The following is a 27726-nucleotide window of genomic DNA, read 5'->3' as shown; positions in this document are numbered from 1 at the left end:
CTGTTGTACAAAGAGGATGGTTGGCAAAGAGGATGGCAAACCAACCTTTGTATTTTGGTCATTAAAACTGTCTACTATTGTGTCCTAAAGGCAGGGATGCCTGGATCAATCTGTCAAAATATTGGAGCAAACTCTGTGTGTGCATATGGTGTGGACATTGGAACTGGGCCCATAGTAGCCCTATGATGTGTGCATTGCAATAAGGGAAGAAAATGCAAAGGGCCAACATTTCCTGCAGATCGGGGCCCATCTGCAGCTACAACCCTTTATACACACAGGAGAGAGTGATAAAGACATTTTATAGACACTGTCAGCTTACATGTAACAGGACCAACACTGTTGTCTTTATTTATTTTTTTTGTTTCTTCGTTGATTAATTAGTCTATAGAGCATGGCCTCCTGCAAGCTACTTCTCTTACCAATGCAGCCCACGTGCACGAGCAGTGCGCGCAGGACGGGAGCGCGCGTGGAGGCGGTCCGGGGCTGCCTCAGTTTTCTGTAATCGTTTTTCTGCTGCTGCTACCTCCAGTTAAATAGCTAGGACACGGGAGCGAGCAGACGGCCGTGTGAGGATATACTTTTTTCGGTACCTTGGGATTACGACGCGGAATTGCAGCATCGACGGCCAGCCGCCAGGTAATATCGACACACGCATCTAAACGCCCCCCGTAGATACGCGAAAAGTAAGTAAATGTCCCGTGAAAAGTGTCGTTTTCCAGTGAAAGAAAGAGGAGGAGGAAAGGAGAGAGGGGGGAGTGTATGTGTGGGACGAGCCTCCCTTTGTGCCGAGGAAGGGTCACTGCTCTTCAAGGCACAATGTGGACACTCCAGAAACGGCCAGGATCCGCACATTTCCCCTCCGCTGTCCCGCTGGCCCTGCTGTTGACCGTCCTCCATCAGCCCTGCCGTCGGCTGTTTCGGACGAGTCCGGCAGAAACGCCTTCTTCTATGCGTATTTTCTTTGAGTTTAAAAACAGCGAGGCCTCTTCTGCTTTTCCTTTCTTTTTTTTTTTAAATACCCCCCAGCGGTAACGCACCCTACTTTCCACCTCCTTCCCCAGGCCTCGTAACGTTAGCTAGCTCCCAATGATGTTTATAATCGCTTTTGTAGGACGGCTTGATTTCAGCCCCCCAGACGACCCCTATTGTGTTTTTCACCCCGACAAATGTGGACCTACACGGTTTGACAAAGCAATTAACTGATGTCTGATATCACACAAACATCTTAACTTGTTTCTGTTGTTATTTTGGGGGGCTATAACGTCCCCGCCTCGACGCTGGCGTCTAACAGGGCTAATATTGAACCGGGTCCATATAACCGTTGATGTCCCTATCACCCCCCCCCCCCCCCCCCCGGGAAAGGCGGGCTGTCCGTCACTTCACTTTGTCGTTTTGATTAACTTCATGCCTATCATAGTTCATATCGGTCTGCTTTTATATCACATTTCAAGCACAACGCATCTGTGTCAGCCGTGTCTTTGTCGTCTGTAAAGGGGGGAGCTTGAAATAGTGTTAAACAAAACCTGGGCAATGCTCGTCCTCACGGATGGTATCTTCAAGTGTCGTTTCTGATCTGTCACTGATGATATGTGTATTACTTTTGTTTGTACAAATTCAGCCTGCAGGGCTATTAAGAGTTATGTCGTCCATCTGTTTGGTCAGACAATTTAACCCCAAAACCTCATTATTATCCAATTGTTTTGTTTAAAGAAATGGGAAAACCACAACACAGAGCAGCAAATAGTCTGTCTTATAAACCTAGGCCACTAAAGCTACTCATATAAAGTCTTCCAAACAACTAGTCTGTAATTTATAACCTGTAGTAGATCATTAGGTGAGTGGCTTATTATATTGTTTTTAACAAGGGCTCTATAGCTGTAATTTGCAGCACTGTGTGTTTTGACAAATGTCTTTTAATCAGCTCACACTTTGCACAACCCTGCTCTGTTTGAGTCTCCACATCCAATTGTAAATTGATTAAATTTAACCCTTCTTACTGTGGCTTCCCTCAAATCTACCCATTTTGCTGAGATGGCGCATGCAAGCAATTTGACATTATATAGTCTTTATTGCCCATCCATAGTGGAAACTTGCTTTGCCTTGCTCACGTTGCTTGTTATGTCTTTTCTTTCAGGGCCCACGATGTCCAGCGAAGTGCAGAGACCGGATGACAGCCCCAGCACGAGCGGGGGAAGCTCAGATATTGAACAAAGGGAATCTGTACCACCTGAACAGGAGCGAGAGCAAGCACAGCCCAAAAAGAAGGAGACTAAGATCTCGAGTAAAACCGCTGCTAAACTTTCAACTAGTGCCAAGAGGTAAGAAAAGTCAAAAAGGCCTGTATCTGGCTCTGGAGAGCCGAGCAGCATTTACACAGGAGTTGTTTGTTAAAGTACAAGCCTCTCCCCTTGTGCCCAGAGGGTGTGAAGTTATAAAAAAAGACTATAGTCTCTCAGGCATTGTCATTTCAAACATCCACGCTATTCAGTGTGACACTAAACCCACAGAAAGGTGGTAAGTCACACATCCTGGCACATGAGTATCATTGCTGTCATTAGAAAGAGATATTCCCATTCCAGGCTGTTTGTTTGAGTAGACCGCCAACACCAGCACCAACACTTACCTCCACCTGTCTTTGCATTTATTCCCCCCCAAAAAACAGGTGATAACATAATTCTGCAACCGTATGAGCAAAGGGTTGGCTGAGGTCGCTGAGTCTTATGATAATGGCGACTGATATTATGAACATCTCCCTTTTGTATGTCTGTGCCACTTAAAAGCAGGCTCTATGAGGGCCTTTAGCACAACAAGGGTCTGTAAGATGGAGAGGCTTCATTGTTGTCTGAAGTACTGTGTTTATATTAATGTGAGTTTAGCAGCAAAGTTTGCACTCAGTTGCACTCCACAGTCTGAATCATCATTTTGTACAGTTATCTGAAAGTAGTCATAATGCAGTCATTTATCCTCAATCATGATGTTCCTTTTAATTCTGTCTTTGCACCTCAGACACGTGGCAACAATGAGGAAGATAAAAGGCATAAAACTTTAATGATTTATCTTATATTTAAGCTGGTATGATAAACTGAAATCTGTGGCTTTACTTGATTTATGCCCTTCATATGGACAGCAAATAAAGCACCATTTGACACAGTTTACAACCTGCGTGTTATTTGTTATTATATGAGATCCTCTCAGCAGCTATGAATACTGTGTTGTTAACAGATGTAAGTCCACATGGTTGAAAATAGGGATTAAGAGCAACATTTACCTCATCTCAAGCTCAAAACACTGACTTGATGTACGAGAGAATTGTCCATTCCTTCATCTTATATCCTCTGGAGATTTGCCCTCCCAGCACCGCTTTTTTACAATAAAATCTTTCTCTTCCAGGATTCAGAAAGAGCTTGCAGAAATAACACTAGATCCACCTCCAAACTGCAGGTAAGAAGATGTTATCTTTTCAAAGCATTTCTCCTTTGAATCATAAGTCTGTATGTACAGATGCTCAAGCTGTAATGGATGTAGACGGCAGAAATGTGCCTTTTAAAAAGTAAAGGCTGCGCTTCGATGCACTCGCTTTTGTCTCTTTTCCCATAATACTGTTTGTGTTTTTTGTTTGAGATAGTAGTCTCAGGTGAATTAGAGTAACTGTAGCCTATTCTTGCGTTGTTGTTGTTGCTGCATAATGCACACTGCAACCTCTTGATTAAAACACAGCCTTTTAGGTCACAGGGTTATGGTTGCACTGAAATGGTGGAAAATGAGCGGCAGTGTGACTTTAAAAGCTGTTTCGATTCTCATGTGGTTCCCCCCTCACTCTGCTGGGGATTTACCACAGACAATGGTTATTGTGTGCTACTCTCAGCCCTTTGAGGAAGAGATATGGTCGCTAGCGAGTGGCAGACCACATGTGCATCAGTCTCTCTTGACTTTACAAAAGGAATGCCTTTGGGATGCAGCGCAGGAGCCAGCTTTTATTAACCTAAATAACACAAAGTGACACTGATTACGACTCTGTTTATTACAGCACAATAATTACTCTCTGAATCAGCACTCCACGGCAAATTAATAAAGAAAATGAAAGCCGGTCCTCGCAAGATCGAGTACACTCGAGATGCTGGTGTTTTTGGACCATGTTGGGTTGGTCATATTCGTTCGTAGGCACCTGCTTCAAATGATTAAGGAAAACAGCTTTGTATGACTCATCTGGCGATTTGGAATTACTACACCCTAGACGGATTTGTTTGTTGCATGAATTAATCACCCCTGCTTGGTCTCATCAGAACCCCACCATCATTAACGATAAACATTGAGCTAACCTTTTCATTCCAGCACATAGCCCAGTTTTGTTATTGTACTGGAGGCTAAAAGATATGTTGTTTTCCTCGAGGACTCTAATCTATTTCAACCCCCCACCCCCCACCACAGGAAAAAAAAACTAGGTTGACTCACATGGAGGATTTAGCTGGAGGACACGAGTAAGTCATTTGAAAGTAAAATAATCGCTAGCGGAAATTTCACAGTCACCGTCTTAGTGGGGAACTAGTTGCCTGGGAAACAATTAAGCTACTTCAAGATAATCCTTTTCTGTGTGTGCATACGTGTTCCCTTTCTGTACACTTATAGTGATACCAAAATCTAATAATGTGTTTTCACTGATGTACCCAAATAGATTAGCCGTCTGTTAACAATGGCGGGGGGGTCAGATGCATCAACCACCAAATTTCTCATGCCAATGATCACAGCACCATTTACATTCGCATGAATGAGTGCACACGGTGGAGCTAGTGTCATCATTTGTATGCCACACGCTCCTCGCTCCCGGCCAGGTTAGCCTGAAAGGTTATTCATTTCATTCCCCGCGACAAATGGAGTCACCGACTGTTGGCCCCCTTCAGGAGGCAGGCGGAGAGTTATGTTAAAGAGATTCACTTAGGTACATTCAACAAACGCGGTGCTGCGGGCCAGTTGATGTATGTCATCTCATCTGTTTCTCAGCTGAGGAGCGTCTCAGACTCCCTCGCCACTTTGTCCTGGTCAGAGAGAATTTTCCATCCTCATTGTGTAGTTAAAATCTGCAGTCTCCTTCGCATCACCTACAATCTTTTCAGTATCACCTTTGGGGCTGTAGACAGGATCATGCGAGTTTTCTCTCTGCAAAATGGAGAGCTCTGCTTCGTGTCTTCCAGTGTAGATGTGTGCTTTAACACCTTGGACATGTTGAGGATCTAATTTAGTGAAACATCTGTGACAGGAGGTGTCCATTTGATAAGTCTATTAAAACCCCCCACGCCTTTTTCTTCTAGCATCCATCTAAGGTTATTGTGTTAACCATCAGCTGCATTTAATATCACTGTCTGTTTGTGACGTCTCTGTTAATAAATCACACGCTTTCTAATGTTTCCTGGAATGTAATATAAATGCTTAAGTCGTTTTAAAATAAAATCAATTTCTATACAGTGTGAACAAAACTGTCATACTTTTAGTGCTATGTCACTACTTGGAAAACGATAGCAAGTATTTAAATTAGTCTCCAAGCTTTATCTCACTCTCGGCTTTGTGACAGCTCGCATGTCACCTTGGCAGTTGTCATGCATCAAACAAACGGGAAAACACTGAAGCCCAAGAGGATTTGACACGGCAATTATTCTCCCTGTCACACACTTCATGTATATTGTACATGCAGCTTGTGCTTTTACACCTATTGTTGCAAATGAAGCAGCTTCTGTTTTCCTGCATGCAAGTTGCACAAATATTACTAGGAATAAAACTTTGATTTGATATGCTAAAAGAGAAACATGATGGCCTCGTTGCTGTTATTTCCAATGCCATAAAGATTCATATTCATGCTGTCATCATATGAAAGAGTTGTGTTGCTCCGTAGATAGAAAATACAGTGACTGAGGTTGAAGTCTTTTTTCCCCCCAATTTTTGTTTTTAAATTGTGAACCAAAACTGTAGTATAATGCCTCTAATTCACCTGTGTACTTCCTCTGTGGAAAAGTTTTACACTGAATGCCTGATACTAGTACTGCAACTATCAATTATTTTCATTATCGATTTATCTGCAGATTATTTTCTCAATTTATAGTTTGGTCTATAAAATTTTTTGTCCGCGCAGCGGTCCAAAACCCAGATATATTATGTTAGTAATGCTATAAACACAGAAAGGCAGAAGCTGGAATCAGAATCAATGTTTTATGGCATTATGGCTAGATTAAATAACTTTTAAAGATAAAATAATTGCAGATACATTTTTTCAGCTCTACCTGACATCAAGTTTGAACTTTAGCTAAATTGGTTAAAATATTATGTGTCTCCATAGACCATAGAACAATAGTAATACTAAAATGTAATAATAATAATTCTTCTTTATCTCACACTGAAACATTCCACATCTCCCACATATGATATGCCCCTGTCATAAAAATACTCCTTTCTGCTTCTCAGTTTATTTTTACCCACCTATCACGTCTGTCTTTTGCATTTGCATTGCTGTCACAGGAATTGTTTTAGCTGCATTTGTTTGTGATGCCGTGTCTGACTGTTGTGACTTGTTTCTATTCCTTCCTTGTAATGTTGATCCACCAACGGCAACCTTTCAAGCAGAAACCCAAACAAAGACACTTTTACATTGTTAAAATAACAGCTACTGGGGATGTACCGTGCAGTTCTGGACCACTGTGCTGTTTGATGTGTTTATCTTCTTCGCACATGTGGACAAACAGATTTTAAATGCTGCTACAATGGAGTGGTAGCAGAACAATGTTCAGCAGCCTAAAACATGAGAGTAAATGTCAGGTTTTGGTGTCAACCCGTCCAGATTCAAAGATGTTGTTTTTTTTTAAAGCTGCCTACTGCACACTGACGTTCAGCAATCACAAGAATAATCCATTGCAGAAGAGGCACAGATAACATTTTCCCATCCCGAGACAACTCAAATAGATTTAATGCAATGCAGCTGCAACCCATGGTGCATTTTGAATAACAGGTCACAAGTCATTCTGGGAAAATGTAAGAAACCACAATGAAGTGGGTGAAGATAAGATTTGAGGGAGAGCTGATAAAGCAAAAGTAATTTATAAAACATCACAGAATAGCTCATGTAGTGCTTTGAACATTTAGGAGTTGTTTCTGTTTGTATGGAAGTTTGAAATTAATAAAGAAAATAATCAAATATGGTTACCATTTCTTGATTGAATTTACAGAACCATTACTGTGTAGTGATAAATACTGCTCTGTTACATAAAAATAACAAAGTGATAGAAGATTTTGGCCATATTTCCCACCCCAGAGTTTTGCTGTTATCACAGGCCCCTGCCCGCTGCTTCAGCGTGTGGTGAAATCCAAAGCTTGACAGGCCGATTTACAGGTACTAAACTATGATTGGACAATCTCTGTTTGGGGGCGGGGTTTAGCAAACTATTGTTAGCGTTAGGGCTGTGCGATCTGTCGAAAACTTCATATCCTGATGTAGGTCATTTCATATCCTAATAATGATATATTTCCCAATACGGTGTTTCCGCCATAGTTTCAAAATGAACCGAAACACATTTTTACAACTCGTAATATATTACAGACCTCTAACGTTGTGTTTTGTGGGCGCTGTTCCATGCTACTGTAAGCTCGCATGCTCAGACACTTTGGCCTCCGACTCGAGACAACCACTTTTCAGAACTTCAGAACATTTTTTGTAAATTGATTGAAATATGGCATTTCCAACTGTAACTTGGGATATTATCTGGAGAAATCCGACACCAGGACAAATTCCATGTCATAGAGTAAACAAAGGATTAGCAAACTGATGCTACTTGCGGCTGCAAAGCTAACATGAGAGGACAAGAGCATAAGCAGCATAGCAGGTCCAGACAGTGACACTCACAGCTCTCCTGCTACTATAGCTAACAACACTGGTGGCACGGTGGTCCAGTGGATAGCCTCACAGCAAGAAGGTCCCGGGTTCAAACCCTGGTCGTCATGGCCTTTCTGTGGGGAGTTTGCATATTCTCCCTGTGTCTGCGTGGGTTTCCTCCGGGTGCTATGTTTTCCCCCACCATCAAAAACATGTCAGGTTCTTCAGTCGGTGCCATTGACCAGCGACACTGATATAGATCTGGAATTGGTCCCCATGCGCTGTACAGCGGCTGCTCATTGCTCCCCTAAGGGATGGGTTAAATATATGTGTACGTTACAATAAAGTAAAGTACCTTTCTAATCACAACAACAGCATGTCTTTGCAAACTATAAAGTAAGCTAAATATCCATGGGCAAGTCATTTAACGTTACCTGACTGACACACACATCATGGCTGGCACTGCTGGATAGTGTTGTGTTGCTTGTCCATTATTTTTAATGTAAAATTCTTCTTTGCAACACCTGCACGTGTGGAAGAACGGACCGCAGTGAAGTTAGTTTCAAGTTGGATATTAATTTTATGTTGGGCATTGGATAGATGTCGAATTCCAACTTCAAACTTACTTTACCTCAGTGCAAAGCGCCTTTCCCTCACCAAAAATGTACAGTAAAGTGTGGAATTTGCAACACAACCAAATAAACGATAGAGCATAATTGTAAACAATTTTTCTATCGTCAAACGATAGATATTATCATATCGCACAGCCCTAGGTAGCGTATTGTTTGTCTCTTGATTAGAGCATCAGCTGAACAACTTGAATGTAATTCCTCCTTTAGTACAGCTGTAATATTTGCCTGGTCTTGGGAAGAAATAGCCTTCTTGGGTCCCTGAATTTTCCTGCCGTGATGTAATGCCCCCATGATGCCCGAAACAGAGCTGTCACTCCCTGATGACATCATGCAAGCTGCAGGGAACAGGTCTTCTCACAAAACACACACAGCTGGTCACTGCATCACATGCTCGCTGGCTTAAAGCCTTGACATGAATATGTATCTCCATCACCATCAAGTCTCCCCAAGAAATGAGGCACTCTTTATTGCAGGTTCTGACCTCCAATTCTCTTCTGGCTGATGGGATCATCTTCATGTCTGTGGAAGCTGCATATTAGTTTTGTGCCATGCCTCTGAGGGATTATGTGCGAGTGACACACCCAGCATCATTTTTCACAGCGTAACCATTAAGCACAGCGGGGAGTGTTATCAATATTCATGAGGGGGCGGAGGGATGTGGACCAGGGGCAGGGGGGAGGGGGGGGTGAGCTGCAGGAATACCTCCTGGGTGTTCGAGTTGATCACTGTATTGTGCATGGCAACTTCACTGACTTACCGTGGTTAGGATCTTTGCAATGTGATGTCAGTTTGAAGGGAGTAAAAAAACGTGAATGCTTGCAGATGACAGCTACATTTGACCTTGAATGAATCGGACCTAATCGATGTCTTGTTCCATAATCACCCCCTTTATAAATATTGATGAATTATAGGCACCCATCTGTGTCAGACAATGGCATGTTCCTGACCTTTCAGTGAAGGTCTTGTCCATTGACTGCAAAATCTAAGAACTGTCATGAAGGCAACGCTTCAGAATAATTTTGTTCACCAGGCAGAATAAATAAAAAGGCACAAGGTAGGGTGAGAGACTAATGACGAGGTGTGGACAAAATTGAATTTAAAATTGACGAGGAGGGAGCAAATACAAATGGGAAACTAATTGTTATAGAATTTACCTCATAACCACATTTTTTTTACGGTGGAATTACTGTAAAATAGTGTAATGTATGTATTAAATCTCAGTTAAATAAAAGTGCCCTCAAAGGATCAGAATACAGGGAGAAATATGCTATCTGGAGAAAAAAAAAAACTACCTTAAGATAAATAAAGATGGTGTAGCTGGTATAAGAGCATAATGATGTTGTAGCATACAGATGGATGGTGCCAGACTAGGGTCTGCTGGTTTGTTATGGCCACTATTCTCCTTCTGCACCTATGAAACATCTGCTGAAAATAATTTTCTTCCAGAGCAAACCAGTCTGCTTGAATATATTTCTCCTCCCACAAAGTCGTGAGTGGAAAAGAAATATATTTGCTCCTATAGAACAACGGTAACATATGTTCTCCCTCTGACACCGGCTTGAGTTTAATTTATCCTTAATGTTTTCCACTGCGGCACTTGTTTGACAGTGAACATGGCCTGCCTTGATTCATGTGTGCCACTGAATTCTCAAAGTTCTCATTTGTGAGGTAGTTTTTTGGCAAACGTTCGTCCAGAATGTTATTAACGCATTTGTGGGGAAGCCAAACATGAAGCACGGCGTGTGGATATTTTGTGGTGCAGTGTTGTCATTACACCGCCGGTTTCACAGAAGAAGTTTAGGTCATTGAGAATGACTGAATGGTAATCTGAGGCTGGCACAAAAGCAAACAGAAGAATCTTCTGGCAGGAGAACAAATACAGTAACACTGAAGTAAACAATTGCTCTAAGATCCCATTACCCCTGTGACTGGGATCTCAAAACTCGAAAAATAGATTTCCCCCTGAAGTCACAAACCGTAGCTCCTGCCAAGAAGAGTTAAAGTGTCTTAAAGACGTATTTGCGGTTTGGGGGATGAAATGTTAACACTCTTAAACATTCTGTTGTAAATGTTGAAATGAATAATTACCAGTGAATAACATCCCAACTGAATGCCTTTTGCCTCTGTGCTGATCTGTTTAACCTACAGATTAAAAGTCTTGTTTCACAACCTGCAAAACTTGGGCCAAATATGGTGTCATTGGAATAGACTAACGGAGTATCAGGCTCCACAGCAGATCCGGCAGCTCAGCTTGTCCTGATCACTGACCTTTTGGTAATAAGTCCGTTCTCTCGGCCACAGGGCCAAATGGCTGCCCACGGTGCTTTTGTGGAGGGAGCAGAGAGGCTTAAGAGACTGTCTGAATAGGCTGTTGTGGCTGAATAGACTTTTGGTGCTGGGCTGGGAAATTAAAAATATTAACATCATACTCTTCACTAATATAGATAATAAAGGAGCAAGAGGCTGCAGTTTTGTCTTGTATGCAAATTTGTTTTTAGGCAGTTTCCTTTCCTGAAGCAGTGTTCCTGTGAATCCCTGACCAGCAACACAATTTGCATGTCAGCACAAATTCTAACTTGTTTTATTCAAGCAAAGCAAATGTTTATAATTACCCCTCAACTAGAGACACACACACACACATTTTTTCTTTTATGTTCTTACAGAAACTATTTAAAAAAACGCTGCTGTCCACATCTGCGATAAATATCTCAACATGCTCTTCAAATGTTTTTATTTTCTGCCAAATTGTGCAACTTTAGTTTGAGTCATGAGGTCCTCCTTTATTTATTTATTTTGTACTATTAGTTGTTGTGTCATCCTTCACCCTGGGTACACAGCAAGGCTTTGTTGGCTAAGTGATATTTTTATGACTCATGATGTTGCCTTTATGCAAAGCCTGTGTATTATGATAATAATATATGCTCTGCATTATTCATTTTTAGCCAGAGGCAAACATTTGCACTGCATCAGACGCTGGGTGCATGTAGCAGCTCGGATGCGGAGAAGAAAAATGCTTACCACACCAAAATCTGTTTTACCTCAAAAGCATCTTGCTGAATTTAAAAGGAAGGCTGAGGATAATAAACAGATCCCCTGCTTTATTTACAGCTTTCTTAACACGACTTTAAACCCCAGTGAGAACAAACTTCCTGAGTGAAAGGCCAGTTCTTCAAACCTCTTTCGAAGTATACTTCCTCAGTTCAGTACTGGCTGCTTTTGAGATTGATTCAGCCCAGCATGTGAGGTTGCCCTACTGTGGGAATAGAATTGTGTAATTCCGTTCAACTTGGAAAGCATGCAGCCACCTACTCAACCATTTCCCTTGTTGCTGGATAAACCGTCCGGTCAGTAATTTCAGTATTCACTGTGCAGATGAACAATATAAGGCTTGATTAAAAAACAAACCATGTCATTTGAGACAATAAAGACGAGCGCACAGAGGAAGGAGGTGTCACCTCGGCCGTTGAGCTGCACAGTAATTGGTCTTGGGGCTCTTTCACGGTCGGGGAGAAAGAAGATTGCTTCATTAAAGTTCCTCTCCTGATAACTGCAGCAGCCACACTGATAGAAAAGAAGATCTTAACTGAATGACGGTGCCATTAGGGGGGAAAAGTGCCTGTGGGGAATGAACTGGAATGGCGAATAATGCAGTTAATGGCTTTATTTGTGCATGGCGGTATTCACAAGCTCCAAAACATACTGATTCACATTCAATTACTGGTTTACTTTCCTGTTTTATTAATCAGCCCCGTGGTGCAGTTATTGGCTCAGTCAGGTATTTACCTGCTACAGTAAACAGCTCGCTGTGAGACAGGCTGCTTTAGCAACACATTGGTTTAATGCTTGGTGGTATCTCTGTGATTGTGTTTGCATGATTAGTTTTCTGAGCTTTTTTATGTTGCTACGTTAGTGATATTCCACCTATCCGATCTTTAAATGTAACCTAATCTTTTGAGTATTAAACACTCACCTCCTTTAGACTATAAAGGTAGCTGTAAAAAGTGTGTAATTTCTTATTTCACAGATCGCACCAGCCGTGGTCAGCTTGGATTCATGCCAGTCACAAATGGATTCCTACAGGGACCAGTTTTTACGGTGGTAAAAATAAAATCATACAGGCTTTTCATACCACTCCTGCAGCACGTCGCCACTATCCGTCCATATGCTCAGTATGTTCCAAAGAATTATATTTTCACGTAAATATGACTTAATACACTGCTTTCAACTAGGTGCATCTGTTACAGCTGTTTGTCATTGTAACTAAATTCAGCCAAACATTCTCGTGTTTGTGAAATCAATATCAGTATCAGCTGCAAAAGGCGGAGAAACACATTTCTTTGAAAGGGTGTGAATGTGTCTTGACAATTTTCTGAGAAAAGAGGTAGAAGAACATAATTTTACAGCATTTTATAAGGCCGGACATTTCACAGATTACCCAACACCACCACAACATCTCACATGCCTGTGAGTTACATGGTTAGTTTTATATAACTGGGCAGTGAGTAAAAAATTAAAAATCCTAGAAGCCTGAATTGACAGCCAGCACTAACATAGCCGGTAATCAGAGAGGCAAAACTAGTCTTTGAAGCCTTACTAGTGCACCTTTTGGAGCCGTTTCTCTGGCAGTGGGCAGGCAACTGTATTTTTGTATTTTGTCTAAATTACTTTCTGTTGGACTTTCTATTCGTACCACACACAGTCATTTTAGGTACACGGTTTCAAGTTTCACAGCAAATGTGGCTTTAACTCTTGCATTCTTTTACAGTGGTTGCTTGCAATTTTGTCTTTGATGTAAGAACTTGAGCTTATTCTGGTCCATCATTTCAATCTGTGTGAAACTGTGAAATTTGAATAACTAAGATAATTTTTTCTCCCTGTAAATATAATCAAAGCCAATCAATTTACCTCACCTTATGAATTCACCTGTGAGTGGCACAGGCCTATCTCATGACTGCATCTCTTTCATCTACTTAACCTGAGCCCTGATGTCTGTGGGAATTGGCTCTGGGTGACGAGATAGGGTAGCGATTTTGTGGAGATTATCCCAGCAAGATAAAGGTTATCTGTTGGCATTGGCACCAATCAGCAGTTTGCCCTGTCTGTGAAATAATAAGGCAATGTGGATGATTAAATGGCCAAATAACTGGTCTCACATACTGCACTGTATCATGGGAAGGAAAGGTCATTCAATATATATGGAAATTATTAATGCTGTCTGTGATTATAGGGCGCAGCTCAGATAGTTCAGCAACAGAGAACGAGAGGAAAAATGACGAAGTAGGTCTATTGGAAAGTGTTCCCTTATATTGTATGAAGAAACCGTTTTCTTAGTCCTCCTACTCCTCTGGGTTTCAAAGTGTCCATTCTTTCTCAACCTTGTGTCGCTGATGAGTCTTTGTTGAGGTGAAACACTGAACAAGGTCGGTGTGAGATGCAATTACTCGCTCCCTCTCAGGTGCTACAAACACAACCTTATGACTGAACCATGCTGACTACACAAACTGGTGTTTGTACTACGTTTAGCAAAGAATCTAATCCGTTGTTTCTATTAAAAATAAGAATAATCACAAGTCCATGAACTGTAAGGGAAAAAAGGACAGATCACAAAGAAAGAGAGCAGTGCGAATACGTGGTTAAGCACTATTTTGGTGCTCTGTTGCGGAGGAAGCAGCCCAGCTGTCAAAGTGGGCTCTTACATGAGTATAATCTCGGAGGACAGGGCAGTGGCAAGATTCTCATGGACACCCGCGCCCTAATGTATCCCAGACCCTTGAAACAAATGACCCAAATACTCACTGAATCAAGGCGTTTGGCTGACAGTGCACTGCAGATGTAGTTTTACTTACACAGAGGTTATTATTAGTGCAGACTACAACAAAGCCCATAAGCAGCACTGTTACACCAGTTAACGTCATGGATTTGTGCTGAGCAGATCTGTCTGCTTGAAGAGAAGAGTGTTTTTCCCTAGAGAGATAAAAAAAGACAGGCTGACTGTCGCTCTCCGTTCAGGGGCTTGGTGTTGCATTATAGTGCGGTTGTTGTTCTTAATGCCCTCATTGACTTCAGATTGATTCAATGATACAGATTTTTTTCAAAGCACAAATAAACACTTTGCAGCAGTGCATGACAATACAGAACCCTGACGTATGGAGAAATGAGCCTGGTTTAAAGTTTCACTTGCAGAATTGAAATCTATATGATGCCTCGATTACCCAGTAATTATTGTGAATTGAATATGTCAATTGTAGAACATAATGCTCTGCATAGCTATTAAACGGGGTCAATGAGTCATCAGCCATTTAACTCCTGATTAAAGCCTGGTGAATGGGATCTCATACAAACACTCACTGATGCTACGAGTCTGCAGATTGACATGACACAACGTGAGTTTCTTACGACAGCCACACCGCTCAACTCTCCCAAAACTAATGGCCCAGTGATAGACTGTCAGATCCTGAAAGAGCTGGCCCTGAACCAGCTGCAACAAAGCACCACAGGAACGCCCCAGACGGTGGGGGGAGGAGGTCTCCAAGCAACAGCCAGCGGTGGCATGCACATTCAGCTATTGACTTAGCCTTTATCCACAGTCTTGTGTGGTTGTCAGATCCCCTACAGCAATCTCGCTGCTGAGCGAGGACCTCTGCCATGCCCGCGCATCTCTATCTTTCCATCCTGTCTAAGTTATTATCATCGCTACAAACTCATCTGCCTCAAAGAAAGTGAGCATCAGTCTCAATTGGAGATGTTTGAAAATAAAATAGTCGGCTGTTTCTTTCACTGTGGTGTCAAGGAAGCTTTTGAATAGTGTGATGGAAGTGTTACCTGAGGTGTGTGTAGCACAGAAGCGTAAATGTGAGTTTCAGAAAGGGAAGATTGTCTTGACAGGGCGCTACGCTAACCTTTTTCTCAAGGAGCACATGTGCTCCTAAATGAGAAAATTTAGGAGCACACAGAGTTTAACAAATTATTTATTATATACACATTTATACTATGTGTTTGCTTCTTCTCCTTGTGTTCAACTATGGTGTGAAACCATTGGAGGACTGGAAGTGAAGACCCTTGTATCTGTACACTTGGCATCGGCCTTAAAATTTGTTAAAGCTTTTTAAAATATTGAAACAGATGTTTTGAAAATTTGACACTGAAAACAACATTTAAAACACTGATGACTCATCACAAAAAACTTTACTGTGATTGGTGTTTGTGTAGTTTTTGAACCAGAGATGATTTCACAATACACCAGCAGCACCCACATAACCCACACTTAATGTAAACAAACTACTGAACAGTATTACAATAACTTTAGTAAATCAGAACAATGGTTGCTCTCAGGAGGAGGCTAGAAGGAGCACATACTGGCACCCTGGCATCCTCTGCAGTGGAAATCTGCATCTTTCCACTGCAGAGGCTCTTTCACACAACATGGAGGAGAAACTCGTTTAAATGAGTGTATTCGTATTTATATTATTATAATAATATTAGATAAAAATGTCAATTTTAATCTAATAGTATACTGTATGTTAATATATTAATGATTTAATTTTATTATATGCATTGTCATTTTATGTAATGGTATACTATACAGCCCACCACTAGTATAAAATTAATTCCAGTTGGACAAAAGAGCATTTTCATTTTCATTCATTAAGTCCTTGTGCAAGAAAAATGGCGTACATTTGCCTCTTAACTTGTTAATGCTACTATCTCCTCAATAATCAGAACTTTTCATGCAGAACAAGTTCAACATCTGGAAGTTTACTGTAGTTCGTCAATCTTTCTTTATGTCCAGCTGTGATTGGTCTGTTGACAAAAAGTGAAATTGATAAGCTCATCGACTTTATGAAAAGAACATGTTTCAGCAAAAAGCACCTGATATACCTGAGTAGGCAGCTCGCCAAACCCACAGCGTCCTTATCTTCTCCCTGCTGTCTTCTGTCTCACCGCTCCAGCTGCTGACAAGTTATCTCTGTCTTTGTTTTAACGAGCTGCTCAAGGGGCCACCGAGAGACCCGCCCACCGGTGACCAACTGGCTTTTTTCCTGCCAGAGTTTCGACAGCTCTCATTTGACTGACATCACCTTTGCGTCGTGCCGTGCACGCTAGTCAGGGCGGAGTGCTTTGAACGATAAGCGGCGCGGTGCACTGCGGCGGGCGAGGTGGAAGGGGGGTTACGGTAGGGTGTAGTTACTTGCACATGTGCTCATAAATAATTAATTCAGTCATCAGCCACATTTGAAACTCAGATGTTTCTATTAATCAATCTGTCAGGTTCACACTGCCTAATTACAAGCCAAACAGCACTTGTATTCAAAAGTCACACAGAATCATAAGTAAAGGCGGGTGAACGCTTGAAATGAACATGTTTGTACAACATGTTGTCCGACCACGTCTGAAGTGTTGCTAGTGTTTATAGCAGTTCTGAACTGCCCCACACAAAGACGGGGTGAGAAGCAGGCTGTCAAAAGAGACGAGCGAGATGCGATAATCATTCAAATATGACGATATAGGAGCAAACTTTAAGACTATCTTTCCTTGAAGGGATTCATAGTGTAGCTATCATTTGTAGAAAAAAAGTGCCAGAAGGAATTTTATGAAGAGTGAAAAAAGAGAGCTTAACCCTTGCCTACTTTCTCACCTCCATACACCTGGCCAATATCTGCTTGCAGTGGACATGTGTCATCTTGTCGGATTGAAGCATGTGCCTTAAGGCTGCCCTCTCTCGCAAAATAAATGGAAACAATGTGAATGTACTTGTTCGGTATTCTGCAATTTTTTTTCCATTATATTCGGTTTCGTCTTTGGCCAAGAATTTTAATTTCGGTGCATCCCTAGTAAATATCGACTGCCAATATGATTACATTTTAACTGAACGAATTACATCTGTTCATGTCTTTATCCTGGGCCTATAATTGGAAAGAAAACATCCCAAAAAGGTGGGGTTTCCTGCCCTCCACTGACACGATTAATGCCTTCGACTCATTGGAGGTAAAATTGAATGCCTGTCTTTTCTTGTCCATTATAGTAAACTAGCTAACTATTGACAAGTGAAATGAGACAGGTGTTGTCAAGGATACATGCAGTCTCGTGTACATTCCCAACATAGATACAGGCATGACAGGAGGAGTGTCGATTGAACAATCAAGTGTACAGTTTTAGTTAGGATTTAAGATCCTTTAAGTCAAGATATGATACAAAGTCTGAGATAGGATAGGACAAAGCCATGCGTTTAGGAATCACTTCTGTAATAGGAAGATAAGATTTTTCCTAATTTCAACAAGCAAGTTATGACATTTTATCTCCAGACATCCTTTTGCATGACTGCATTCATCTGCAGAGGGAAAATAAATACTGAAGAAATATTTGGACCAGTCAAAGAACTCCTGCGACTAGGAGAATTAGAATTTCTTTAGTCAAGGACAAGCTCTTAGGCCATTTAGGCCATTTACTGAACAGACTTTTGGCAACCTGACATGTTAAATGTTATGGAAATATGGAATCCCTCTGTTAAATAACACAACAGAAGAAGGTAGGAACAGCTGAATATGACCAGCAGTTTGTGCCGTGGTTTGCCCTCACTTTATATTACATGAAAGTCTTTCCAAGCACACGTAACGGATGGTTATCAGATGTCAACATCTGTCTCTGTGTACCTATAAATCCCTGTATTTCGAGGTCATTTCCTGTTTTGGTTCAGATATTGCACGACCAAAATGCAACACCGTTTGTTTGGAAGACAATCAAAACCTGCAATTTCTGGGTATTTGGTGCCATTTGGTCAAATAGGGATAGCAATGCTTGTGCCTTCCAAAACAGATGGAACCAATATTGTTAATACAAATAAAACTCCATTAAACATGTTTAATGTGAACATCTGCTTTAACACATTTGACATCTGTCCTTTGTACAGTAAGCTTATATGTGGTGGAAGTTCAATTACTGCGGCACCAGTTTAAGTATTAGGTTCACAAAGACGAAAGCCCAGTATATGTCCCCTTGCTATGCACCAACATTGTCCAGCGCGATCCGGGTACATTCTTTGCTTTTGTTATGTTATTTTCACTCTTTCAAAATTCCAAGATTTTCTTTGTGCCTGAAACAACACAAGTCCAGATTGGTCCTTATCGACGGTGTATTTTGAAGTAATTCCCCAGAGAAGAAGTAATCATAATTAGCTAATTAAAGAAGGCTTAAGAGAGGGGCTGAGTGAAAGAGTGGCAAAGTAGATTAGTGGAAATGTGCATGTGTTGACACTGAAGGAGGAAGGAAATGTCTACTGTCTAATTTCTATTTATGGAGAATGATCTATTTTCAAGGGCATGCTTAGAGCCAGATGCTGCTTTTAACAGTTTGCTGTTTGAGATTATTACACAGTCTCGTTCAGGAAATCTCTGTCTGTGATTATTGGTTTAACTAAAGGTGAACAGTAATACAACGGCCTTGAGTAAAAGCAAAACCCTGTGTGTCGGGCAGTTCGTATACACATTTGTGAGCCCATCTGCCAGCAGCTAAGGGTTTGCGTTAAACACCATCCCTGGTAATTACATGAAATCGGAGGGATTGTTTATTGTCCCGGGCTTTGTGATCTGGACATTGTCCCGGTTTCTTCCTGGCTCTATGCCAGCTCAGGGTCTTACCACAAACAAAAGTGGGGGAGGGAGCCCTTAATATGGAAATGGCATTAATTACTGGGCCTATATAACAGATGTGACCTTCAGTCTCCATTCAGCATAAATACTCATCTCATGAAAAAAAACTGGATCGAATATGAAATAATTTTGTAATGGTTGGCCTATAAATACCATTTTTTACACAGTATCTCCTTTCTTATTATGTAAAAGTCTTTCTTTCAATCTTTGGTTTTACTGAGCACTCAGTTACAAGCTGAAACTGGTTCACTGGTGTGTGTCAGTATGGTGTGTGCTTTAGTAACTCAACTCCCCAAGCAGGTGATCTAATCTTCTAATCAAAATTTTGAAAGATAATCTAAATTCTACTAAAATAGACATGAACTAAAAACCCTCAAACCTCCATGGCTTTGGCATTCCCCAAATCGCCGTCATTAACTTGTCAAAAGCTAGCATTTACTGCCTGAGCTGCTTTTTCACTGGCAGTTTGAACACCAGGCTGTCGATTCCAATGCACCGTACTGATTAACATATTAACACATTCATTTTTTTTTTCAATTTTCTAGCGCTGGCCCCAAAGGAGACAATATCTACGAGTGGAGGTCGACTATCCTGGGACCCCCGGGCTCCGTGTACGAGGGAGGCGTCTTCTTCCTGGACATTGCCTTCACGCCAGACTACCCATTCAAACCCCCCAAGGTCAGCAGGCAGTAGACAAAACTGTTAAAATATTTGTATGTTTGGGTAGCTGATCAACGTCCTGGGAAACAGTGGAGAATATATGTAGTCATTTAAAGATCTGGAAAAGTTCAGAGATGGGCCACACAATCTGTGACCACACATTTTCTTCCGCCATCGATAGGCTTGGGCGGTATCATGGTAATATGATATACCAGGGTATTTAGAAATCCTTATGATACAGACACTCCACTGTCTTTTAAACTGATATGGAGGTGCTGTTTTTAATTGATGTATTATAGTGTAGTCTCTCAATATAGGTAGGTGACTATAAACTGTAAACTACACCTCCCTGCTCTCCTTTTCATATTCTCTGCTGGGTTCTCTGTTCTCCGCACGCTTTCACTCAGCCACACACTCATTATGTACACAATAAGGGCTCGTCAGCGACTGCAAGTGATGGGATAACGTTACAGGACTAGTAAACTAGAAATATGCCTCTGCCCCTGTTTGGGAGTATTTTGGTTTTAGTCAGATGATAAATATGAACCAGCCAACACAGACAAAGCTGTGTGCACATTAGGGGTCGACCAATAATCGGTTTGGCCGATTATCAGCGCCAATATTCAGCATTTTAGCAATAATCTGCATTGGTCATTTCAAAAACAGCTGATATAATCCAGGGATGTGATTTTTTTCAGTACAGGTACAGGACCTGGCCGAGTGAAATAGAAAGGATTTAGGGTGACGTGTGTAAAGTTTTCTTCCTTTCTAAGTATCAAGGATGTTCGTTTACGCTCAGCTGCCAATTCCACACCTGCGCAGTGTGTACCACAGGCTCTCTCGCGCATCAGTGGTACGTAACGTGTTGCGACCGCGCTGCAGCTCAGCGGCACCGGACTTTATGTTGTTAAAGTCAGCTGTTAGCCAAGAAGCTAAAGGACAACTGGAGAACAGGGAGAGAGAGGTATTTTCGACAGCTGTAAGTAACGTTATTGCCATTACTGTGTCACAGTCTAAGATGCAAAGAACGTACCAGCAAAAAGTTTTATATCGCGAACAGTTCTACATTTCTACTTGGGCTAATTGAAGCATCAGCTAAAGCAACACAGCAACGTGAAACTGCTGCCAGTGATGCTTGGACTCATCGGGAGAGAGTGTCTATCACCCAGAAGTGGGCCTAATAGAGTAGCTAATATTACTTTTTTAAAGAGTATGTCTATAGCCTATGCTAAGTAACTAGTAGGTAATATTATTTCCGATCTGCCGGCTTGCTGCACTTTATGAAAGGTATGGAGCAGATTTTATCCGCCTCTGAGCGGGGAAAGATGGTGACAGACACAAGACAGAAAGACCGAAAAGCCACAGCTGACATGCCACAGCACGGCGCTGGTTCCGGTAAAGCCGGACCGCTATGTGAAAGCACACATGATTACGGGATAAAGCTGCAAACTTGTTCAGTATGAATAAGCGAATGCGACATATATGCGGATATTCTTTCCGCGCTGATTTCTGTATGAAAGCGACTACACTCTCACTCTCCCTTCTCGACTCCCCTAACCCCCACCCCCTTACAAATCTACGCCAATCATACACAGGTAACATGAAAGAACATAAACAAGAACCAATGAACGCCCCTAATCAGTGTGTTACACGATTTTAGATACCTTGGTACATCGGGGACCAATTTAAGTAAGATACACAACCAGCAAGCACGCCGATCTGATGCTAATTAGCATCAAATAGAAATTATATGCCGAATATATTTACTCATGAATGTAGCGGGTAGACTTCCAACATTTGGCTGCCAAATGGGAGATCCACCCGCATGTGGCGGGTGTTCATTTCATCCCTGCAGCAGAGACAAACGAGCAAAAAAAAGTTCAAGGTAATTCCCACAAAACAGCCAATAAAATCAAGTCATTTTTATTCAGTTTTTTGCCAAATCATATTGTTTCATTGCACCGCCCAAGCAAGTAAAGAAAATTAAAGGACAGATGGACTGATGATGTGTAAATTTTATGCATGTTGACGGCAGCATAATGTGAGAAAATTGAAGTACCATTACAAGGAAGTTGCTAGTAGAGCACATTATATCACACTGGTGTAAGACTGCTGCAGCTTTTTGACACAGCTTCTTCACAGCTTGGTTTGCACTTTTCTACACTTTTGTTTTATGGAGAATCATTGTGATTGGAGCTCGGAATCTGGGTCGTGCTCAGCTTCGGAAGAACTCCTTTTCTTGTTTTATGTGGTGTTTGTCTGCAGAGTACTTAAAGGATGTGGAGTGGATGTCATTATTGAACATGCAGACTGTCAGGGCCAATCTCCCTTTAGTTTTCAGTGCACCCCATTACCCTTTCACTTGGCCTTCATTTTCTCTCCCCTCTCTGTTATGCACACCCCTCCCCATCCTTGCTCACCCTCTTCTCTCCCGCTTTCTCGCTCTTTGTGCTGTGTAACCACCAGCTCTGTGTTTGACAGCAGACTCAAACAAATCCACAGGCTCCGGCCCAGCTTTCTGTTGCCAGAGGGACTTGAGTGTTTCCGCCCCCTCCAATACCTCCTACCCCTCCCTACACACTGTCATCTGCAGCCAAAACCCCCTGCACACACACACCAAACCCTTCGGCCTTTAGCTGCCATACACCTCCCTCACTATAGAACCGCTCCACTGAAGCTGTTGAATATACTCAGACCTCAGACATTTGGACCCAGAACCCAACTTTTTTAAATCTCAAGACTCTAAAAGACAAACAAGAGCTGACAAGTTCGCCAGGTGGATGTGTTTCTGTCTCTGAACTCAGGCCAGGAGAGGAGCACTGTGCCTGCAGAGGCGGTGGGGGTGGAGAGGTTATTTTAATGTCCTGCCCTGGGTGATCTTTTAGGGGGCGGGGGATGCCAAGGCTCATTAGAGGTTTCCTCTGGAGGGTCAGGGTGGCCAGATGTTGGTGAGTGGTCCTGACACTTGACACCAATGTTTGCCCCACTGCTCCAAACAGATGTCAAGCTCAAATCTAAGCCACGACAGACTACATAAACAGTGGTAGGTTGGTTGTGTGCTTGTTGAGGGTGCTTGAGATGAGCACAGGAAACATTAGTCTACATGTTTTGGGGTCAAGTTATTGGCTGTTTGTGGTGCTTTGATTTTAAACCATGCTGCCCTCTGTTGGCCAGTGTGATTCAGTAAAATATTAATAACTTCAATAGGAGATGTTTCTCTCTGAATAGATGGAGTAAATGCTGTTTTAAAGCCATCACAAAGCCCAGAAACCAAAAACCTAAATTATATATGGTTCACTGACTGCAATAAAATACTGTCCTTTTAGATATACTGTGTATTTGTGGCTACATGCTCATCCAGCGACAGTGACAAATGGTGTTAAATGGCCCTCAGTGGAGCAATCAAGCACACCCATTATACTGGTAAAGCAGAAAATAGAGGTGGAAGGCCCACAGCAGCTTTTAACTGTCTTCCATGTCTCACCTGTTATTACTCCCCGCTATGACAAACTTCTCAACCTGGCAGACTACACAGCAAATTATGTCTCTTTAAGGTATTAAAGGTAATTTCCAGGAGACATCCCTGAGTCCTTAATTTTTACTTCACCTACTGCTAACATGCTCTTATTTGAGGTTTTAACAGATCACTTGTTGCCCTCTTCTTAACTCTTTCTTTTCTCTGCAGGTCTGTTTTCTGTGATCATGCTAGTGTAACAGGAATATTGTATACATATGAAGATATAAGAGCAGTGTTTTGTGTTCTGTCTTTTGAACGTAATTAATATTGGTTACTTAAAGTGGTGGTAGTTGTAAGCCCATTTCATATTGCTTTTATCATAAAACCTAGTTCACACTACATGATTTTGAGCCCGATTTGCCGGTCAGTGAGCTGTGATTGGGGGTAAATCAGCAATCGATCGGCGGCCACCAGTCATCATGTGTGAACTACTCAACGACGCATCAAAACGGCTCCCCGACACATCACTGCCACATCGCCGACATCTGCCAGATATCTAGCATGCCAGATATCTGGCGGAGTCGGCTGATTCCACATCTGCATCCGGCCAATGAGAGCAGGCAGCTACTTTTCACCGCAAAACCCTTTTTACCCACCTGCAGCTCTCTGTAGCTCAGACAATCCCTGCTATCTGTGTGTGCTAATCCATTCTTTCATCCAGAGTCTTTGTCTTTATAATTGCTATAACAAACAACAGCTGTTTTGTGTTCTGTGTAGGTTAGCGTCAATTTCCATTTCACGTGTTTTCTTGACAAAACGTGGTTTGGAGACCAGCCGTCGGGTGACACAGCCACTGTCAGCTCGGGTAGTGTGTGACCCCCTGTCACCGATAAGTCAAGTAGTGTGAACGACACAAGGACTTCAAGACTCCCGTCACAAGACAACAAGTTGTGTAGTGTAAACAGCGCGGCCGTCGGCCGTGGCTGAAAGTCATGTAGTCTGCACGAGCCTTAAGTTGCTCTAAAAAAAAAACATCAACTATTTACCAAATCTGTAACTGTGCAGTCACTACTTCTCCAGCCACTTTTAAAAGGTCATATTACCTGCCAAACGGATGGACATAATGGCTGATGTAATGGTGGTTTACCTGACAAGCCAAAACTCTACTGCTGTTCTTCAAAATACACCTTTCTCTTAGTGAGTCTGCATCTATTATGTTCTTCATGGTCATGGAATGAACTAGAGCTTAAGTGATAAGTCAGTTATTCAGCAACTATTTTGATTATGTTTTGATTATTTTTTTTTTTAGCAAAATGCCAAAAATCACTGGTTCAACTTCTCAATTTTTCTTACATGTAAGACTTTTGGGAGTTTTGGACTGTTGGTTAGACAAAACAACAGAATGCATTATAATTGAGAAAATAAACTTAGATTAATTGATACCTTAAACTATGATTAGTTGCAGCCCTAGTATAAACCTCAACATCAAGTGGTATCAATCTTCTGATGCCTCTTTTGGCAAGTAAGGTAGGGACAGTATCTCCAAAACTAAAAATATTCCTAATAATTTCTAATTGATATAATAAATGTAAGGGATTTGTGTTAAAATGGCCACATCCTTTAGTTGTTTCCTGGTTATTTTTGTAAATATTTGTACATTATTTATCTAGTACAGTATTTTCTCACTTAGGTGTTCTTAACAGTTCCAGTAAAGTACAAGTAAACAACACTAATGACAGATTCTCATCTTTTCATCTGGATTTTCTGTTCACACAGTTCCTGTATAATAACTTTTCTTTGTAAGTCCTATTTTCTTGTACTTGGCAAATGAGAACATTCTGTTATTAAAGATTTCTAATCGGTACTATTTTTGTATCTGCAGGTAACTTTTCGTACAAGGATCTATCACTGCAACATCAATAGTCAGGGGGTGATCTGTCTGGACATCCTGAAGGACAACTGGAGCCCCGCGCTTACCATCTCTAAGGTGCTGCTGTCCATCTGCTCCCTGCTAACAGACTGTAACCCAGGTAAGGTAAACATCTTAATGCATGGGCATTTGACATTTGTTAAATGGTATTTATCATAAGACTTTTGTGTGAGGTCTGCTGGAGTGGCAGGAAGGGCTCTCTTTATCTGTCTTACTGATCCGTTAGACAGAACAACTACTCTCAAATTGCCATTTATTTTTCTTCTTATTTGAATGTAATGTTTATTATGATTCAAGGCCAAATTACAAGTTGACACGCAGTCAAAATTATGTTTCCAGACTATTAATGGAGTATTAAGTAAGCCAATTGAAACTGTCATTGTTTCCCAAGGCCGTCTGACACTGACAGATCTTTGGCACAGTCGGTGGCCTGTAAATAATAAAATCACATTTTCACAGCAAGTGAGCCGCATAGAGAGGAGAATGTTTTAATGAAAAACTAATATTACCATGTACGATATAAAACTTTCAACATTCACTTTTTTGGCTTGAGAACAAAATAATGTGCATCGCTGCTCGCACTCTTAAAGCACCATCTTCCATCACAAAGCAGTTGAAGTGTTAATAGTTGGGAGGGGAACGAGCTCAGGCTGAGTGTAAGAAGCAAGAAAATTCTGGACCACCATTGAAGATTGTGTGCTGTCTTACATGCAGCAATTTTCATTTCAGTATGAAATATGTGACTAAAAATTAGTCTGCTAAATGATGTAGCAGTAGTAATAGTAGTAGTGTTATTAGTACATGTGACCATAGTGGAACCCAGCCAAGTGCAATTATGAATTGCTTGAGTTTGCAAATGATAGTTCTTGGGTGATAACTTTAAATTTGAAGAAACTTTCAAACGCTGAGCTGCAGCGTTCAAAAGTGCCTTTTGAATGAAACTGTGATTTATTTATTTATATTGCATTCTCATTTACTCGATGTGCCCGCATTGGGAACATATCTTAATATATAAATTACTTAGGCTGGGCTGTTGGACTTGTGAACAAACAAAGCATGTCCCAGGTAAAAGGAAGCAATGCCATGGACAGACAGACATTCATTTTTCATCACCTTTGCACAAGACTTGCTAGCTACAGCTACATCTTGTAGTTTTTGCTGGGCTTGTTTAAGCTAGCAGAGGCAGAGTTATGTGACCTTCAACTTGCTGGGCTGATTTTTTTTATTTTTATTTATAAGAATGGTGTCATGCTATGGCCATACCACAGATGTGGTGGCAGCTGTGATCTGACCTCAGTCAGGTGTAAATGCATCCTTGACCTGGGACATGCCATGTTGTTACTCAGTCCAACTCTCAATAAAGGCTGCTTTTGTCATCGTCCAGATAATGCATCCAGATCACGTTAATAGCAGGTGTAAATGAGTCATCTAAGTCACATCAGTCGTACATCTACAAACAAAAAATATGCACTACAATATTTTGAGGGCATTGGGAAGTGTTTGTCACCAACAAATTATGTTTGCAAAAAAAATTATTTGCATATGTTACCAAAACACTGCATGTTCCAATAGATCCAAAATAAATGTGATCATTTTTGTAATATAACACATCCTCCTTCGCACAATCTGTTTACAGTGATTCCTGCCCCGCGAGTTCTTCACATATCCTATCTTTCTTTCTGTCTTTGTACCTTTCAGCCGACCCTCTGGTGGGAAGCATCGCCACACAGTACCTGACCAACAGAACAGAGCATGACAGAATAGCCAAACAATGGACGAAGAGATACGCCACATAGACTCCCCGCTGCGAACCGTCCCCTCCTTTACCTCCCTCACCCTTCACTGTACCTCTCTCTACCTCTTGCTCTCACCCATAGTCTGTCAAAGCACACTCACTAAGTGCAACGGTATACCTGCCCTCCTATCACCCTCCTGCTCCTCCTCTTTCTCCTCCTCCCCAACATTTTATCTACCTTTTCTGTGTAAAAAAAAAAAATAATAATAATCAAACAAGACAAAAAATGTCCTTTGTTCCTTGTTGACTTGAAAGCTTCTTTTTATACAAAGAGTAGATTGGGATTTTTATTTTCCAGTAACTGAATGTTGGAAGTATTGTATTGGAGAAAAAAAAACACAGAATATTATAATTATCATACGCATTGTCCTCCAGCTATACAGTATGTATTCTCATTTTCTTAGTGGCACCTGGAACAAACATGCAGAATATATGCTTTTACTTTGTTTTTCTTGTTTTGGTTTGTTTTTTTAGTTTTTTTGTATTTGTCATCAATACGTTATCTGCATGGAACAGGAAGGTTTGCATCAATGGATCCTTCATGCTTTTTAACTTCCTCTGATTTTGTTTGTACTGTATGTATTTTTTCAAAGGCTTTTGAGGCAGACCACAAAAGTATAGGTCTGCCTGTGAAAGAGGCAGGACTTGTATATTTACTGGCTACCGCCACCTCTGCAATTGCAGAGTGGTTTGTTGTGCACTTGTATTACTGAAGCACCCAATAAAACACACTGTGGTTGGCTTGTGAGAAAAA

General features: G+C 41.4%; 1 protein-coding gene across 1 annotated transcript; it reads left to right on the top strand.

The window, feature by feature from the left end:
* The first annotated feature begins 480 nt into the window (after window positions 1–480).
* ube2e2 (ubiquitin-conjugating enzyme E2E 2) lies at window positions 481–27726 on the top strand. Its single transcript, XM_038710626.1, has 6 exons — window positions 481–636; window positions 2135–2318; window positions 3391–3441; window positions 19676–19808; window positions 25130–25277; window positions 26876–27726. Exons 2-6 carry the CDS (start codon window positions 2143–2145, stop codon window positions 26971–26973), a joined length of 606 nt encoding a protein of 201 aa, XP_038566554.1. The 5' UTR covers window positions 481–636; window positions 2135–2142; the 3' UTR covers window positions 26974–27726.

Source organism: Micropterus salmoides, unplaced genomic scaffold, assembly GCF_014851395.1.
Source record: "Micropterus salmoides isolate LMB-PRFRI ecotype aquatic unplaced genomic scaffold, ASM1485139v1 Ms_hic_scaffold_11, whole genome shotgun sequence".
Classification (NCBI taxonomy): Eukaryota; Metazoa; Chordata; class Actinopteri; order Centrarchiformes; family Centrarchidae; genus Micropterus; species Micropterus salmoides.
The sequence above is the reverse complement of the archived record's forward strand: the minus strand, read 5'-3'. Positions and strand labels throughout refer to the sequence as shown.

Coding starts and splice junctions, on each gene's coding strand:
- ube2e2 (XM_038710626.1), top strand. CDS start 2,143: ATGTCCAGCGAAGTGCAGAGACCGGATGACAGCCCCAGCACGAGCGGG. Junction 19,809..25,129: donor ACCCATTCAAACCCCCCAAG/GTCAGCAGGCAG, acceptor TTGTATCTGCAG/GTAACTTTTCGTACAAGGAT. Junction 25,278..26,875: donor GCTAACAGACTGTAACCCAG/GTAAGGTAAACA, acceptor TGTACCTTTCAG/CCGACCCTCTGGTGGGAAGC.